The sequence below is a fragment of the Oncorhynchus keta genome, chromosome 18 (assembly GCF_023373465.1).
Source record: "Oncorhynchus keta strain PuntledgeMale-10-30-2019 chromosome 18, Oket_V2, whole genome shotgun sequence".
Classification (NCBI taxonomy): domain Eukaryota; kingdom Metazoa; phylum Chordata; class Actinopteri; order Salmoniformes; family Salmonidae; genus Oncorhynchus; species Oncorhynchus keta.
The window spans coordinates 16853379-16873139 of record NC_068438.1 but is presented as its reverse complement, the minus strand read 5'-3'; the positions used below and the strand labels follow the sequence as shown (position 1 = coordinate 16873139).

General features: G+C 45.0%; 1 protein-coding gene across 2 annotated transcripts in view; it reads left to right on the top strand.

The window, feature by feature from the left end:
• LOC118396847 (neurobeachin-like) overlaps positions 1 to 19761 on the top strand; it is a 372037-nt gene that overhangs the window by 163030 nt on the left and 189246 nt on the right. For both annotated transcript variants that reach the window (XM_052467492.1, XM_052467491.1), the window contains exons 37-39: positions 7402 to 7466; positions 9979 to 10087; positions 14534 to 14700. In XM_052467492.1, the coding sequence (XP_052323452.1) occupies positions 7402 to 7466; positions 9979 to 10087; positions 14534 to 14700 (341 nt within the window). The remainder of the gene's footprint in view (positions 1 to 7401; positions 7467 to 9978; positions 10088 to 14533; positions 14701 to 19761) is intronic.

The window sequence follows — 19761 nt, the reverse complement described above, 5'->3', positions numbered from 1 at the left end:
CCTTATCTCCTCCCTGTCCTCATTTCTCCTCCCTGTCCCCTTATCTCCTCCCTGTCCCCTTATCTCCTCCCTGTCCCCTTATCTCCTCCCTGTCCTAATTTCTCCTCCCTGTCCCCTTATCTCCTCCCTGTCCTCATTTCTCCTCCCTGTCCCCTTATCTCCTCCCTGTCCCCTTATCTCCTCCCTGTCCCCTTATCACCTCCCTGTCCCCTTATCTCCTCCATGTCCTCATATCTCCTCCATGTCCTCATTTCTCCTCCCTGTCCCCTTATCTCCTCCCTGTCCTCATTTCTCCTCCCTGTCCCCTTATCTCCTCCCTGTCCCCTTATCTCCTCCCTGTCCCCTTATCTCCTCCCTGTCCCCTTATCTCCTCCCTGTCCCCTTATCTCCTCCATGTCCTCATATCTCCTCCATGTCCTCATAGTGGATCAGCTCCACCTCATGTGGGACTGATCACCTCCTCTAGTTAAGCCCAATGATGTATAGTGTCTTCAGAAAGTATTCATATCCCTTGACTTATTCCACATTTTGTTTTGTTCTAACCTGAATTCAAAATGCATTAAATTGATTATTTTTCTCACCCATCTACAGACAATACCCCATAATGACAAAGTGAGAGAAAAAAAATGAAATTGTATATTTTAATTTACACAAGTATTCATAACCCCTGAATCAATCATTTTTAGAAGCACTTTTGCAGCATTTACAGCTGTGAGTATTTTGGGGGTAAGTCTAAGACCTTTGCACACCTGTATGGTACAATATTTGCCCATTATTATTTTTTTAATTCTTCAATCTTTATCAAGTAGATTTTGGATCATTGCTAGACATACATTTTCAAGTCTTGCCATAGATTTTCAAGTCGATTTAAGTCAAAATTGTAAATAGGCCACTCAATGTCATCATGGTAAGCAGCTCCACTGTAGATTTGGCCTTGTGTTTTAGGCTATTGTTCTGCTGAAAGGTGAATTAGTCTCCCAGTGTCTGTTGGAAAGCAAACAGAACCAGGTTTTCGTCTAGGATTTTGCCTATGCTTATAGCTGTATTCTGTTTCTTAGTCCTTGCCAATGTCAAGTATACCCATAGCATGATGCAAACACCACCATGCTTGAAAATAGCACGAGTGGTACTCAGTAATGTGTTGTGTTGGATTTGTCACAAACATAACGCTTTGTATTCAGAACAAATTGTTCATTTCTTTGCAAAAACCTTTTGCAATATTACTTAAGGATGTTTTGGAATATTTTTATTCTGCACAGGCTTCCTTCAATTCACTCTATAATTTAGGTTAGTATTGTGGAGTAACTACAATGTTGTTGATCCATCCTCAGTTTTCTCAAATTACAACCATTAAACTCTGTAACTTTTTATAAATTACCATTGGCCTCATGGTGAAATCCCTGGCCAGTGTCCTTCCTCTCCTGCAACTGAGTTATGAATAACGCCTGTATCTTTGTAGTGACTGGGTGTATTGATACACCATCAGAAGCCTAATTAATAACTTCACCATGCTCAAAAAGATATTCAGGGTCAGCTTTTTAAAATTTGTATTATTATATATTTTTACATCTACCAATCGGTGCTCTTTGTGAGGTTTGAAAAACCTCCCTGGTCTTTGTGGTAGAATCTGTGTTTGAAATTCAATAATCGTCTGAGGGACCTTTACAGATAATTGTATGTGTGGAGAACAGAGATTATGTTAATCACTATTATTGAACACGGAATGAGTCCATGTAACTTAATATGCAATTTGTTCAGCACGTTTTTACTCCTGAACTTATTTTGGCCACAATAAAGGTGTTGAATACTTTTTGACTCAAGACATTTCTGCTTTACAGTGTTTATTCATTTCTAAAATGTTCTACAAATAAATCTCCAATTTGACATGATGGGGTATTGTGTGTAGATCAGTGACACAAAATCTAATTGTAATGAATTTTAACTTCATGCTGTACACAACAAAATGTATAAAAAGTAAAGGGGTGTGAATACTTCTGAAGGCAAAGTATTGGCCATTGAGAGGCTTTGAAGATACCAGTCGGCCATATTAGGAGCAGTGAATGGAATTCTACAGTATTTCAAATAAATGTTTTAAGGACAAAATTACATGTATTTAAGTAGTTGTTCTTGTAGTGTAGACAGTAACATTAGTAATCAAAAAATATATATACTTTAAGGATTTGTTTTAAATATATTTTTCATGTTTATGTTTAGCTCACATAATATAACAAAACAAGTCTGCATTAAGGTGTCTGTAATAGAATAAATGTGGCAAAAACAAATGTAGACATTAATAAATGCATTTCTATAGCTTCCCAAATATTTTTACGACGTTGGGGGAGTGTCAAGACATCATCCTCTTATCAGTCATCTAGTGTATATATAAACACTACATTTACATTTAAGTCATTTAGCAGACGTTCTTATCCAGAGCGACTTTGGTTAAGTCTTTTACATCTCAACGGGTCACAGTCCCAATGTAGAAGTAAGAACAGAATAGGAGATAGTTAACATACCTTCTGTCTGCAGGGCCAGTCAGTGAGTCCATAAGGAAGACATTAGGTGGTGCCTCTCTCACTAAGTATCCAGTCTGCAGGGATGGAGGCTGCAGTAGGAGGTGCGGTGCCCAGAGCCCAGAGCTTGTGTGTAACAAACCATTTAAAATTACAAAATTCAAGAACCCTGAACCAATAGGATCATCTTCATAGGTGAAGCACTCCCAGACACCACAGATTATCAGCTTTTCTTATCTGAGCTCCTGAGCCGCACCCATTACCCTGGCTGCAGGTCAGCCCATAGCTAAATATTCTGGGTTCTGTTGCAGGTCAGACCATAACCAGGGGTTCTGCAGGTCAGCCCATAGACAGAGGTTCTGCAGGTCAGCCCATAGACAGAGGTTCTGCAGGTCAGCCCATAGACAAGAGGTTCAGAAGGTCAGCCCATAGACAAGAGGTTCAGCAGGTCAGCCCATAGACAGAGGTTCTGCAGGTCAGCCCATAGACAGAGGTTCTGCAGGTCAGCCCATAGACAGAGGTTCTGCAGGTCAGCCCATAGACAGAGGTTCTGCAGGTCAGCCCATAGACAGAGGTTCTGCAGGTCAGCCCATAGACAGAGGTTCTGCAGGTCAGCCCATAGACAGAGGTTCTGCAGGTCAGCCCATAGACAGAGGTTCTGCAGGTCAGCCCATAGACAGAGGTTCTGCAGGTCAGCCCATAGACAGAGGTTCTGCAGGTCAGCCCATAGACGGAGGTTCTGCAGGTCAGCCCGTCAGATCCCATACATACCCATGCATCTGTTATTAGAAGGCTGAGATTAAGGAGCATTCCTCTCTGTCTACTCACACAACCGCCTGAGCCTTGCAGTAGTGAATCCCGCTGTTACTGCTGTTCTTTTGAAGTTTCTGAGGGAATGTTCCCTGAGTCTTGCTCTCTCTTCTGTCTGTCTGTCTTTCTGGAGGCTAACCTATCACTGTGGCTCTGGGATGTCTACCTTCTCTTCCTACCTCCTGGATTTACTGAGGGCTGGGAGTGTCAGCGAGCCGTATACCCCCTCACAGAGTCACCCCCCCATTCCCCCCACCCATGACACAGATAGTATTACTGCGGCTCCAATAGTTCCTGTCATTAGGGACTCCTGGGATGAAACCCAGCCTGAGATATCGACCCGTCAACAAAGCTGAAAGTGGATATGCTGGCCTGAGTTGGAACCATAGGTAGCTTTATCCAGCAGCACTGGCAGGGATGAGCACAGTGGAACTTGTTAATCCTGATCTGATTCCATCAGTAGTGACTTTCCTGTATGGGGCTAGGACACAGCTGTATGTGGCTTGGGTGGAGACTGGGGCTAAATGGGGCTAGGACACGGTTGTATGGGGCTGGGGTTGTATGGGGCTAGGTCACGGCTGTATGGGGCAAGGACAAGGCTGTATGGGGCTAGGACAAGGCTGTATGGGGCAAGGACAAGGCTGTATGGGGCAAGGACAAGGCTGTATGGGGCAAGGACAAAGCTGTATGGGGCAAGGACAAGGCTGTATGGGGCAAGGACAAGGCTGTATGGGGCTAGGACACAGCTGTATGTGGCATGGGCGGAGACTGGGGCTAAATGGGGCTAGGACACGGTTGTATGGGGCTGGGGTTGTATGGGGCTAGGACACAGCTGTATGGGGCTAGGACACGGTTGTATGGGGCTGGGGTTGTATGGGGCTAGGACACAGCTGTATGGGGCTAGGACACGGTTGTATGGGGCTGGGGATGTATGGGGCTAGGACACAGCTCTATGGGGCTAGGACACGGTTGTATGAGGCTGGGGTTGTATGGGGCTAGGACACAGCTGTATGGGGCTAGGACACAGTTGTATGGGGCTGGGGTTGTATGGGGCTCGGATAGGCAGCACACTCTGTGTATCTCTTCACAGACGGTCTGGTGAATGAGAAGGTCAAACAGCTTTGTTTCTTGTAACAGCTTAAATACACAGATGATCTGCAGTGGATCCTGGGAGATTTACTGACAGAGAGCCTCCAGATGTGGAGAGCAGAGCAGATAAAAGACTTCAGCCTGGATTGAGATACCTCAATACTGCTGTCTGCCTGACGCCTACTGACTTTTGGGAGTATGGACGGCTGCAGAGGAACAAGCGGCTTGTGTGTAACAAACAATTTAAAATTCTGAAATTCAGGAACCCTGTACCAATAGAATAATCTTCATAGGTGAAACACTCCCAGACACCACAGATTATCAGCTTTTCTTATCTGAGCTCCTGAGCCACGCCCATTACCCTGGCTCCAGGTCAGCCCATAGCTAAATATTCTGGGTTCTGTTGCAGGTCAGACCATCACCAGAGGTTTTGCAGGTCGGCCCATAGACAGAGGTTCTGCAGGTCAGCACATAGACAGAGGTTCTGCAGGTCAGCCCATAGCTAAATATTCTGGGTTCTGTTGCAGGTCAGACCATCACCAGGGGTTCTGCAGGTCAGCCCATAGACAGAGGTTCTGTAAGTTAGCCCATAGACAGAGGTTCTGCAGGTCAGCCCATAGACAGAGGTTCTGCAGGTCAGCCCATAGACAGAGGTTCTGCAGGTCAGCCCATAGACAGAGGTTCTGCAAAGTCAGCCCATAGACAGAGGTTCTGCAGGTCAGCACATAGACAGAGGTTCTGCAGGTCAGCACATAGACAGAGGTTCTGCAGGTCAGCCCATAGACAGAGGTTCTGCAGGTCAGCCCATAGACAGAGGTTCTACAAAGTAAGCCCATAGACAGAGGTTCTGCAAAGTCAGCCCATAGACAGAGGTTCTGCAGGTCAGCACATAGACAGAGGTTCTGCAGGTCAACACATAGACAGAGGTTCTGGGTTCTGTTTCTCTGCCTCTACATGAAGGATCATGTTACTTCCTCCTGGAGTAGCAAGTCAGGCTTAATTCCATTCAAACAGGCAATAATGGGCTTTCCCCAAATCCCTGCAGTCACAGCCCAGCCCCTTTGGTGCTCAGAAAAAAACTCAAGGGAAGAAAACATCTGAAGCTCCATCCCACTGTAACGGTAACTAGAGAGTTTACTGTACTGTAACTCAGTTAGACAAGATAGAAGATCCCATCGGTTCAGAGTTTCCCCCCTCCTACCCGATGTCCCTTTCCTGGCGCCGCATGAGACACATCTGCTTTGATTTCCGTGTATATTTTTGTCACGTGAGTGCAGTACGAGCAGATCCTTAGAAGACGGGCCGAACATGAGCCCTGTTCAAATCAGTAACAGCGGATGATGTAGCAGAGAGAGAGATAGAGGTCAGGAGAAAAGATGTGGAGACCAGATGCCCAGCATATCAGCACCGTCTCTCTCACCATAACGTAATGTGAGGTGGAACTGTGTTCTCTAGCCTGGTGCAGTCTGTCCCACACTACAGGAACTATGGCACTAACATGCTACCATACACTATTTAGACAATGGCAATCTGCATTCACAAATGTTTATCCTGAAATCCTTTGAATTTTGCATCGCAAACAATGTTTGCTTTTCTGCTACACATAACTAAAGAGCCTCACCCTCTGTTCCAAAAGGCGGTGTGGAACTACAGAGATTTTCTTACTGTTTCTGAGATGCAGAATCTAATTAGTTAGCCTCTTCTATGCATGAGATTCAGTTGGTTTTATACCTGACACTTGGCTAGCATTGAAAACTTATTTTCTTTTTTTCTCTTTGTATTTTGAACTGTGGCCTGTGTTTTCCCTTCCATTTGCTCCTCAGTGAGTGAGCAGAGAGCCCAGGATCCCACAGTGCAAGGCCCTCTCCTCTCCTCCGCTCCCAAACGGCTTTTTAATCATTCCCAGACAGGGTAGTGATGGCGCTGGGGAGAGGGTGGGGGGTGCCGTGGCCTTGGGGCCGTAGCCGCTCTAGGCTCAGGAGATGGCTCCCCTCTCCTCAGTCATCTGTCAGTGTGCGGACGGAGGAAATGGCTGTATTTAAGGCAGAGGATACAGTTTCATCCCCGATTACATCTCTCCTGTGTTTACCGATCTGTTCACAGAGGAAGATCTTGTCCCGAATGCCACCCTATTCCCTATTTAGTGCACTACTTTTGACCAGGGCCCATAGGGCTCTCCTCAAAAGTAGTGCATATGTTGCCATTTGGGATGCATCCGAAGTGAGCAGGCACACTCACACATGCAGGGCAGAGATTCAGCTTTTTATAGCCAGCGCATCTCTTTGAAAGGATTCAATGACCTTAATACCCTCTTTGTTTTGTTACTTCAATTAGAAAAAGTTGCATGTCCATGTCCATTTGAATTGCAACGGAGACTCTGGCCTTGCAGAGAGATCCATGTGTTTCTCAGAGACTCTGTCGCTTTTTATTGCATTAAAGGGGCTGATTTTATTGTACAGGTTTTTTCGTTTTGGAAATGTTTTTCTGGTTTGTGAAGATTTCGTGGCAAAGTGTTCCATAATTGTTGTTTTATTACTACGTTATTGTTACTTTATTGCCTCCATGGGATTTTTATTGAAAATTAGCCCATTGATATGTTTTTATAGCCATCGCCTAGTAGCGCTGATTAGAATGTAATGAGCTCTGGGATTTTACGTCTTAAACTGTTTACAGACGGTGTTTGAATAGCAAAAGCGACAGCAGACAGCCCTGTTTCATTCTGTGGCAGAGGGATAAGTATTTGAAGTAGGTGTTGTTAGAACACACGCAAGCTATCAGAGAGTAATATAGTATTCTAATCCAAGTCAAAAAGTTTTCGCCAAAACTAAATCTCTCCAGCATCTTGAAAAGGTAACCCCACTTAACTTTGTGGAAGGCTTTGTCTGACATACAGCCATGGAGCCAGTAGAAACAACTAACTATCCAACGTTCCTCCTCTCCGCTCCTCTTTCTATCTTCCTCTTCTCTGCTTCTCTTCCTTCTGTCTCAGGAGTGGCAGAACTCGATCCAGAAAAATGCCGGCCTCGCCTTCATCGAGCTCATCAACGAGGGGAGGTATGTATCATATTCAGACACACACACACACCATATGTCTTACTATCCTTGTGGGGTCCTAAAATGTATTTCCATTCTAGATCCTATTTTCCCTAACCCTAACCCTGAACATAAATCTAACTCCTAAACCTAACCCCTAACCCTAATTGTAACCCTAACCCCTAAGCTTAAAATAGCCTTTGTACTCGTGGGGACATGGAAAATGTCCTGACGAGGGAGATGGTTCCTTGCTTTACTATCCTTGTGGGGACTTTTGTGGATTTCTGATACACACCAGCTCTGAACAGGTTGTTAGGTCCAGTGGCAGCAATAGATTAGCAGTAAGCTGCTGGCCCCTAGAGCGTGGGGTGCTGTACTGTGTCATGTCAGAATTTTTGTGCTCTATAGGGGTTAAGGTAAATAAGATTGGTGTGACAGAGTGATGTAACAATATCAACACGATAGTGTTTCCCCTCTATCTGTGTGTTCCCCACCCCTCTCTGTGAGTGTAGCAGGCTCAGATCAGGCAGGGTGTTATAGAACAGATCAGCCTCCAACTCCATCTGGTGACCCATCTGTGTAACCCTCTTACATCCAAACTGCCCAGCTCCAGCCCTATACCCCAGCTATACCCCAGTGCAACCTCACTGTTCCCAACCCAGCACAGTCTTAGCCTTCTCAGGCACCTCCTGTCTAGCCTCTTTATCCAGGCCCCCTGTCCAGCCTGGATAAAGAGCCTTACTCAGTGGGGGCCACTCTGCTGCACGGCTACTCTATCACTCTACTGCTCTGTCACGTGGTGCTGTCCAGGGTGCTGCTGGCAGATCTCATTTCTCCTGCATCTGAACTGCATCCCAAATGGCACCCTATTACCTATGTAGTGTGTAGTGCTGAGCGAATAGTTATTTTTGAGGTTGTTTTGGTTCGATTATTAAACTATTTTTAATTTGGTTTCAATAAATAAATAAAAAAACAATGCGCTATGTGTTGAATGCTGTAACAACACAGAATAAAACAATTAATAAAAATCCCATGATGGAAGTGACTCCTTATCACTTAATAATCATTTATTCAAATTATTTACTTTAATAACATATTTCAGTTGTTGTGTATTTTACATTTGTTTTATTTGATTACTTATTTATTTCGTTCCAAGTCATAATCAGCTGCTGTTTATGCTGTCTGACAAAATCACAATTTTAGTTTGTTCAAAGTAAATAAGGCATACTTTTATGACTGCTGAATACCAACTATCATTCACTTAGATTGTGTATTTTCAGGAAGCAGCTGCTCTCGAATCCCTCTCCATCGTGCATTCTTCTCTCCCTATCCATGTCTGCCCACACTAACCTAACGTAGCAGGCTTAAAATAAACACACAGACCAGACAAATAGGCACGCAATGGATTATGGTCGTTGTAGTTAATTATCACATTTTCTGCGCTGAACTATGTAGAATATTGGCCTGTTGGAAACAACAACTCCCTATTACATCGCACAGTTCGAGCTTGATTTGATTTATCTCTAGAGAATTTGTGCAATGTGCACATTGAGCTCACAGAAAGAAGCAGAACTAAATGAAATTCAAATAATTTAATCAATGTCAGTCAATTAGTTGTTTAATAACAGAAATTCCAGATAATCGCTCAGCACTAGTAGTGCACTATATAGGGAATAGGGTGCCATTTGGGATGGAGACCTGCTATCTCTAAACAACCAGCATACCAGCCAGCTGCAGTCCTCTGAACTATAATCAACCAGCTAACCAACCAGCTGCAGTCCTCTGAACTATAATCCACCAGCTAACCAACCTGTCCTGTAGAGCTCTCTAACCTATCAGCTAACCAACTAGCTAAACTAACCAGCTAACCAAATAACTACAATCCTAGTTTAGAACACTAACGTCTAAATAAGAGGAGATAAAGAATTGTTCAGAACTCAGAGTGTAGTTTAAAGCTTATTGACACTAGTATGATAAATGCAGTTCTGAGGCCTCTCCCTGAGTCAAAGGATGCTTCCCAAATAGCATAGTACACTAGTACACTACATTTAACCAGGGCTCTATAATGGAAATAGGTTGCCATTTGTGATGCAGAAAGAGGGAATCAGAAGCCTTGTAATTGAAACAAAGCAGACCTAAGTTGGTGTAAAATGGCATAAAATCTCCACATAGTAGCCTGGCTGTTTTTGATTATTAAAAAGATTGAAGTGAGGGTAGAAGCAGGTAGAGTGTACACCAGGGAGGCTGAGGAGTCAGTCATGGGAGGAGAGGAGGCAATCAGGGCCAGAGACGACAGGGAGATATGGAGATGAGGTTGGAGGGTCAGAAGGGAGGGGTTTGTGTGTCTGTCTATATTTCTGTGTGTTCCAGGTTGTTGTGTCATGCTAGGAAGGACCACATCATTGTGTTGACTGACTGACTGTCTAGTATTCTGTCTTTCTGTCTGTCTGTTCCATGATTCTGTGTCATGCTATTAAGGACCGCATACTTTGTGTTGACTGACTGACTGTCTAGAGTTCTGTATCTGTTCCAGATTGCTGTGTCATGCTATGAAGGACCACATCGTGCGTGTTGCCAACGAGGCAGAGTTCATCCTCAACAGACAGAGAGCAGAAGATGTCCATAAACACGCTGAGTTTGAGGTACAGTACCTTATCTAACCTAGTCAACTGACTACAGCAGCCTCGCCAGTCCTTGCTCTGGAGTGACTGACTTCAGTGATGCATCCCAAATGACACCCTGTTCCCTACATAGTGCACTAATTTTGACCAGGACCCATAGAAATAGAGTGGCATTTGGGAGCCATCCCGGGTCTGTGAGAGAATAGTGCTGGATTAGCAGCAGCTCAGTACTCCTGTAGTCCCTGTGTCTCTCCAGGAGGATTATGGCCTTATCATTAGGCCACTCTAAGGGATTATTATAACCAGCCTGCTAGCAATATTAGTAAGCAGACTAAATGATACGCCAGCTTCATTCATATCTGGTCTTTATTAACTTTAAGCCCGTCCAACAGTGTAATGAGTCTACCCTAGAGACTGTACTTACCCCACATATCAAACACACTGCCTGTTCTCACTACAAAGCATCAGAACACCAACACGCTCATTATTGATTTCTGTAGGAATTAGAGGTCGTCTGCAGTAATTAGACAGTATCTGCATGCCAAATGGCACCCTATTTTCTTTATAGTGCGCTACTTTTTTATCAGGACCCAATAGTCTCTGGGCAAACATAGTGCACCATATAGGGAATAGGGTTCTGTTTGGGGCGCAGTCAGTCTTTAGTAATGCCACTTTCTATGTCTAATGAATTCTTTATTAAATTGAAGGAAGCCTGAGAAGGAAAGGAGAGAGGAGCAGTTTTCTGAACTCAGGGAGATGCTCTGTTTAGAGGAATGTCATGCCTCTTTTAGACAGCAGGTAGAGCTGCTCTCTATCTTTCTCACTCTATATATATATATATATATATATATATATATACAGTGGGGCAAAAAAGTATTTAGTCAGCCACCAATTGTGCAAGTTCTTCCACTTAAAAAGATGAGAGAGGCCTGTCATTTTCATCATAGGTACACTTCAACTATGACAGACAAAATGAGAAAATAAATCCAGAAAATCACATTGTAGGATTTTTAATTATTTTATTTGCAAATTATGGTGGAAAATAAGTATTTGGTCAATAACAAAAGTTTCTCGAAACTTTGTTATATACCCTTTGTTGGCAATGACAGAGGTCAAACGTTTTCTGTAAGTCTTCACAAGGTTTTCATACACTGTTGCTGGTATTTTGTCCCATTCCTCCATGCAGATCTCCTCTAGAGCAGTGATGTTTTGGGGCTGTTGCTGGGCAACACGGACTTTCAACTCCCTCCAAAGATGTTCTATGGGGTTGAGATCTGGAGACTGGCTAGGCCACTCCAGGACCTTGAAATACTTCTTACGAAGCCACTCCTTCGTTGCCTGGGCGGTGTGTTTGGGATCATTGTCATGCTGAAAGACCCAGCCACATTTCATCTTCAATGCCCTTGCTGATGGAAGGAGGTTTTCACTCAAAATCTCACGATACATGGCCCCATTCATTCTTTCCTTTACAGGGATCAGTCGTCCTGATCCCTCTGCAGAAAAACAGCCCCAAAGCATGATGTTTCCACCCCCATGCTTCACAGTAGGTATGGTGTTCTTTGGATGCAACTCAGCATTCTTTGTCCTCCAAACACGACGAGTTGAGTTTTTACCAAAAAGTTATATTTTGTTTTCATCTGACCATATGACATTCTCCCAATCTTCTACTGGATCATCCAAATGCTCTCTAGCAACCTTCAGATGGGCCTGGACATGTACTGGCTTAAGCAGGGGGACACGTCTGGCACTGCAGGATTTGAGTCCCTGGCGGCGTAGTGTGTTACTGATGGTAGGCTTTGCTACTTTGGTCCCAGCTCTCTGCAGGTCATCCACTAGGTCCCCCGTGTGGTTCTGGGATTTTTGCTCACCGTTCTTGTGATCATTTTGACGCCACAGGGTCCCACTTAAAATGATGAGAGAGGCATGTAATTTTCATCATAGGTACACTTCATCTATGACAGACAAAGAGATCTTGCGTGGAGCCCCAGATCAAGGGAAATTATCAGTGTTCATATGTCTTCCAAGTTGCTTACCTATTGCAGATTCAGTCTTCCCAGCCTGGTGCAGGTCTACAATTTTGTTTCTGGTGTCCTTTGACAGCTCTTTGGTCTTGGCCATAGTGGAGTTTGGAGTGTGACTGTTTGAGGTTGTGGACAGGTGTCTTTTATACTGATAACAAGTTCAAACAGGTGCCATTAATACAGGTAACGAGTGGAGGACAGAGAAGCCTCTTAAATAAGAAGTTACAGGTCTGTGAGAGCCAGAAATCTTGCTTGTTTGTAGGTGACCAAATACGTATTTTCTACCGTAATTTGCAAATAAATTCATAAAAAATCCTACAATGTGATTTTCAGGATTTTTTTTCTAATTTTGTCTGTCATAGTTGAAGTGTACCTATGATGAAAATTACAGGCCTCTCATCTTTTTAAGTAGGAGAACTTGCACAATTGGTGGCTCACTAAATACTTTTTTGCCCCACTGTGTGTATATATATATATATCTCTCTTTCTCAATTTCTTTAATTTTCATCAAGAAAAGGTAGGGAGTGGGATGACACAATGTTGCTAGTCATATTGGAAGTGTCTTACCCAAGTACACACACACACACACACACACACACACACACACACACACACACACACACACACACACACACACACACACACACACACACACACACACACACACACACACACACACACACACACACACACACACACACACACACACAGACCCTTCTTCTACCTCTGTTAGTAGCTTGTACATGTGAGGAGTGATGGGTTTCTTATCTTGGAGCAGCAGCCTTCCTCAAGCAGCTGTTAGATATCCTGTAGTCCTCTGCTAGAGGCTCCTTGACCTGCAAGATCAACTGGAGGAGACGGATAGATATGCAATGTCACCAGTAGCGAGGGAGGCAGTATCTCAAATGACACCCTATTCCCTGTACAGTGCACTACTTCTGACCAGGGCCCATAGGGTGCCATTTGAGAAACATCCAGAGATTACCTGGCCCTCATCCCTCCTCTGGCCTCATCCCTTCTGTCTGACAACTCTAGACAGTCTACACTTTTCATCCAGCCATGTCTCTACTTTATTACCCCTCAAAACCCCTCCCTCACTCTACCCTCCATCCCCAGACAGATATACATTTTTACATTAGGTTGGTGTCAGGGCAGCAGCCTCATATCCTGTTAAGTGATAAATAAGGTTTGATATTTGTCACAGCGTCACATAGTAACGTGAGATGACAAGCAGAGATTGAGTTATCTGCCATTTGAAGAATATGTTGAGGCATAATATCCGACACAATTCAAATATAGGGCCGGAAATTCAATTCACTTCCAGCTTCTGTTAGCAAATTAGATTGAGTATATGAGCAGGAAGGAGCAGCCCCGTGGCGATGCAGCAAGACAATCTTATTTTAGCAGGGAGAAGATGAAGTCAGATCCTGATCGGCTCCTCTAGAATCTAGATGACCTTTTTAGATGCTTCTACATTGCCTGTAGGAGATCACTGGGTGAGTCCCACCCTATTCCATATATAGTGCACTACTTTTTACCATAGCCATATGGGTCCTGGTTAAAACGGGTGTACTATAAAGGGAATAGAGTGCCGTTTGGTACGAAGGCACTGACTCCACTTCAACATAACACATAAACACATCACACAAATGATAATTTATACATATAGGCTGCAGTACAGGCTACTTCTCTTTGTTATCCAACCTGCCCTTCATCCACAGACATAGTTTAGTTTTATATAGGGACAGATTGTTTATAATGACCCCTATGTAAACAGATGGGATTAAAGCTTTCTAACTGACAAATTCCTCTCTTTTTCTCCATGTGAAACAAAGGACATTAGCAGACGGCAGCAGTGTTTAAATCCCTCTTCATTAACATGTCCCCTGCTGATGTAGTGGAGCAGAGATTGGCTCTGTTAACCTTAACAGCACAGGCTATAATATCTACTCACACGTGCACACAAACACACACACACACTATAATATCCTCTGTGGATCTATTGAATGGTTTTCATTTATTTTCCCTCACCACACACTTTGCGTAGCTTCCTACCAGGACACACACACATTTACATGTTTGAATGCAGTATCTAATTTCAGAGGATTGCAATGGAGGAAACACAAGGACATATTAATACAAACATAACATAGCCATGCTAGCACCATGCTAACACCAGACAGACAGTTATATTTGACAGATATCTTTCAAGACACTCAAGGACACCTTACTTTAAAAGCACATACAATAAAAGTGGAAGTAATATCAAATCCTAGTGATGAATACTGTCCGGTTTTAGCATAATGTTAACACCTAGCATGGTGTTAGCATTTTGTTCGCAGGGTGTTAGCATAATCTTATTGCTTAGCATGGTTAGCATTATGTTAGCATGGCATTAGCATGGCTATGTTTATAATAAAATTGCTCCTTGTGTTCCCTCCATCAGTCTAACTGTGCCCAGTACACTGCTGATCGGAGGGAGGAGGAGAAGATGTGTGATCACCTGATCAGCGCTGCCAAGCACAGAGACCATGTGACTGCCAACCAGCTTAAACAGAAGATACTCAACATCCTCACCAATAAGCATGGAGCCTGGGGCAGCCTGGCACAGAGGTAAGACCCAGGGCTACGGTATAGAGCTGGGGCTGAAGGATAAGCTTTGGGCTGGGGTATAGGGCTGGGGCTGAAGGATAGGCTTTGGGCTAGGGTATAGGGCTGGGGCTGAAGGATAGGCCTTGAGCTGGGGTATATGGCTGGGGCTGAAGGATAGGCCTCACCAACAAACACAGAGCCTGGAGCAGCCTGGTGGCTTGGTACAGAAGTACTGACTGGGAATGGGTCTGGTGAAAGGTTTAGGGCTGGGGCTACCTGGAGCTGGGCTGGCCCAAAGGCCAAGCTAAGGCTAGGCTGGATAGCAGAACTCCCAGTATTAGCTGTACTGTACAATTAGTGTAGTACTGGGAAGGAAGGACCACCAGCTAATGTAATTTACCCAGCATCCACCAGATGATCGTGGACTACAGGAAAAGGAGGGCCGAGCACACCCCCATTCTCATCGACGGGCTTTAGTGGAACAGGTTGAGAGCCTCAAGTTCCTTGGTGTTCACATCACCAACAAACTATCATGATCCAAACACACCAAGACAGTCGTGAAGAGGGCACGACAACGCCTTTTCCCCCTTAGGAGACTGAAAGATTTTGCATGGGTCCTCAGATCCTCAAAAACTTATACAGCTACACCATCGAGAGCATCCTGACTGGTTGCACTTCAGAGCGTATGGCCTAGTACATCACTGGGGCCAAGCTTCCTGCTATCCAGGATCTCTATACCAGGCGGTGTCAGAGGAAGGACCAAAAGACTCCAGGTCTTTTATTTTTACCTTAGTTTATTTAGTAAATATTTTTTCTTAACTCTTATTTTTCTTAAAACTGCATTGTTGGTTAAGGGCTTGTAAGTAAGCCATTTCATGGTGAGAGTTAAAATTATTGTATTCGGCGCATGTGACAAATACAATTTGATTTGATGTTGATCAGGGACCAGGTCAACTAACTCAATAACAGACAAAGAGACTGAACCACCCTCGGGACCGACCACCGGTCAAACAGACTGGGGGTGGGGTTGGGGGGGAAGTGTGTGTGTGTGTGTGTGTGTGTGTGTGTGTGTGTGTGTGTGTGTGTGTGTGTGTGTGTGTGTGTGTGTGTGTGTGTGTGTGTGTGTGTGTGTGTGTGTGTGTGTGTGTGTGTGTGTGTGTGTGTGTGTGTGTGTGTGTGTAGAGTGTTGTAGAGTCTCTCAGCAACCCTCTCAGTCACACAGCAGAACACCTGGTGGTGGTTGGTGGTCAGAGTCATTCCCTCCACACCTCTCCCCTGGGCCTTGAAAACTACAGAGCCTTGGAGCCTTAGCTCTGCTTCCCACCACACACACACACACACACACACACACACACACACACACACACACACACACACACACACACACAGTGCTGAAGGGGGCCAGTGCTGAATAGTGATGCTATGGATGCTTAAACCACCAATCTGAGCAGTGTCCATTTGTCCAACTACGTGGAAAAGTTGAACTAGGCGTACGACAAGGTTTTGTTCTTAGACCCCGACTACTGTTCGCTCTATGTTTCCCCCTGTTACTGTCACGATGACACATGACATGCATGTTCGTTGGGATGTTGATGACATTGGCCATGATGTGTTATGAAGCTCCTTATAAAACAAGCTTTTATACCAGGCAAGTATGCCAGGAACAAATTCTGTATTCACAATGGCGACCTGGCGAGTGGCAAGTGCAGCAAAGGTCCTGTCAAATATTGCCTTCCTTACAGAAAGAACACTTTCAGTAATTGACTATCCTCACTGAAACAGTAGCTTGGCTTTCCTTATTGGATTTTGAAGATGCAATACAGATGGTTAAATATGTTCACGGACATACAGATGGTTAGCTATGTTCATTAAGGGGATGTTGTTTACTCACATCGATAGAAAACACATCTGGATCATGTTTGGAGGGCTTTAGGAATTCTGCTGTGTTGTCAGATGTTTGTTGAAAAAATACAATAAACCTTCATTTAGTTTGTAAGGAGATTTCAATTGATTGAATTGAATGATTTGAGGAGTGTTTTAATGACTGCTGGTACTCTCCATGGGTTGTGTGGCGTATAGATTTAGTGATTTATACATGCATCATCCCACCTGACAAACACAGTCCTGGAAACAGATGCAATTACTTCAGAAAGATGCACATTTACCATCATTGGACCATTCATCTATGGGTAAGTTCTGACTTTTAAAAAAAGTGCCGTTTGGATGCAAACTATAGTACAGATTGAATTACAGCTGGAATGTTATTATAATAATATAGATATCCTTACCTACAGTAGTGCATGCAACTAAATGCCTTACTTCATTCACCCTCTTACCAGATGTTGGAGCATTGTGTATATATTTGCACACACACAGTATGTTTGATTATATGCCATGCAGTTCTGATAGAGAAATTCATAAAACAGACCAAACAGGCGTATAAGTAAAGTAACCTTGGCAAAACATAGAAGATTGAATTGCGGGCTGCTACTGTAGATTTACGTATTCAAATATTTATAGAATTTCTCTCCGGGGATAGCATTAGTATTGGAACAAAAGGTTGCTGAGCGGGGGAGCCTTGTAAATGATACTGCAAAACTTCCAACAAATACCCATTTAATGGTGACCTGCTGGAGAAGAAAAATGATGCAATATGTTCATGAGCTCAGGGCAGTGTAGCAGCTCAGCCTTATTCAATGCAACATTAACTTTTGCTGCTCTTGTAAAATAGAAAACCCTCCAGCATTCTGAAAGGGCTGTGTGTAATTTGTGACGCTGGGTGAAAGAGTGTGTGTGCGTGCATGAGTAGGTGTGAATGCTTGCCTGCACAGAGATAGTTTTTACTTTAACCCTAACTCCTGACGGGAGACTAGCCAGAGGATATTGATCTGTGTTGAGCGTTTTAGCAACAGAATTCTATATTTAATATACTCACCCAGGTCAAACTACAGCTAATGACTATAGTGCACATTTTATTGAACGTTTTTACACTATAGTATTTTGAATTAGTAGACACCATTATGATCGTAACTCTTTGTGACGAGGAGACACTTCACATGGATGGAAAGTCAATGGCTGCATCCCAAATGGTACCCTATTCCCTGGTCTAAATTAGTGCACCACATAGAGAATAGGATGCCATTTGGGATACATACAAAATCTCTCTGCGATCATATAACCTATTATAAGAATTAACCAGATGAGCCCAGGAGGTGGTAGGGCTGTGTTAAGGCAGTGTGATAATCACAGGAGGTGGTAGGGCTGTGTTACGGCAGTGTGATCATCCCAGGAGGTGGTAGGGCTGTGTTAAGGCAGTGTGATCATCCCAGGAGGGGGTAGGGCTGTGTTAAGGCAGTGTGATCATCCCAGGAGGTGGTAGGGCTGTGTTAAGGCAGTGTGATCAGCCCAGGAGGTGGTAGGGCTGTGTTAAACAAGGCAGTGTGATCAGCCCAGGAGGTGGTAGGGCTGTGTTAAGGCAGTGTGATCATCCCAGGAGGTGGTAGGGCTGTGTTAAGGCATTGTGATCAGCCCAGGAGTTGATAGGGCTGTGTTAAGGCAGTGGGATCATCCCAGGAGGTGGTAGGGCTGTGTTAAGGCAGTGTGATCAGACCAGGAGGTGGTAGTGCTGTGTTAAACAAGGCAGTGGGATCCGCCCAGGAGGTGGTAGGGCTGTGTTAAGGCAGTGTGATCAGCCCAGGAGGTGGTAGGGCTGTGTTAAACAAGGCAGTGTGATCAGCCCAGGAGGTGGTAGGGCTGTGTTAAACAAGGCAGTGTGATCAGCCCAGGAGGTGGTAGGGCTGTGTTAAGGCAGTGTGATCATCCCAGGAGGTGGTAGGGCTGTGTTAAGGCATTGTGATCAGCCCAGGAGTTGATAGGGCTGTGTTAAGGCAGTGTGATCATCCCAGGAGGTGGTAGGGCTGTGTTAAGGCAGTGTGATCAGCACAGGAGGTGGTAGGGCTGTGTTAAGGTAGTGTGATCAGCCCAGAAGGTGGTAGGGCTGTGTTAAGGCAGTGTGATCAGCCCAGGAGGTGGTAGTGCTGTGTTAAACAAGGCAGTGTGATCAGCCCAGGAGGTGGTAGGGCTGTGTTAAACAAGGCAGTGTGATCAGCCCAGGAGGTGGTAGGGCTGTGTTAAACAAGGCAGTGTGATCATCCCAGGAGGTGGTAGGGCTGTGTTAAGGCAGTGTGATCAGACCAGGAGGTGGTAGGGCTGTGTTAAGGCAGTGTGACCAGCCCAGTAGGTGGTAGGGCTGTGTTAAGGCAGTGTGACCAGCCCAGTAGGTGGTAGGGCTGCGTTAAGGCAGTGTGACCAGCCCAGTAGGTGGTAGGGCTGTGTTAAGGTGTGTGATCAGCCCAGGAGGTGGTAGGGCTGTGTTAAGGCAGTGTGACCAGCCCAGGAGGTGGTAGGGCTGTGTTAAGGCAGTGTGACCAGCCCAGGAGGTGGTAGGGCTGTGTTAAGGCAGTGTGACCAGCCCAGGAGGTGGTAGGGCTGTGTTAAGGCAGTGTGACCAGCCCAGTAGGTGGTAGGGCTGTGTTAAGGCAGTGTGACCAGCCCAGTAGGTGGTAGGGCTGTGTTAAGGTGTGTGATCAGCCCAGGAGGTGGTACGGCTGTGTTAAGGCAGTGTGACCAGCCCAGGAGGTGGTAGGGCTGTGTTAAGGCAGTGTGACCAGCCCAGGAGGTGGTAGGGCTGTGTTAAGGCAGTGTGACCAGCCCAGGAGGTGGTAGGGCTGTGTTAAGGCAGTGTGACCAGCCCAGGAGGTGGTAGGGCTGTGTTAAGGCAGTGTGACCAGCCCAGGAGGTGGTAGGGCTGTGTTAAGGCAGTGTGACCAGCCCAGGAGGTGGTAGGGCTGTGTTAAGGCAGTGTGACCAGCCCAGGAGGTGGTAGGGCTGTGTTAAGGCAGTGTGACCAGCCCAGTAGGTGGTAGGGCTGTGTTAAGGCAGTGTGACCAGCCCAGTAGGTGGTAGGGCTGTGTTAAGGCAGTGTGACCAGCCCAGGAGGTGGTAGGGCTGTGTTAAGGCAGTGTGACCAGCCCAGTAGGTGGTAGGGCTGTGTTAAGGCAGTGTGACCAGCCCAGGAGGTGG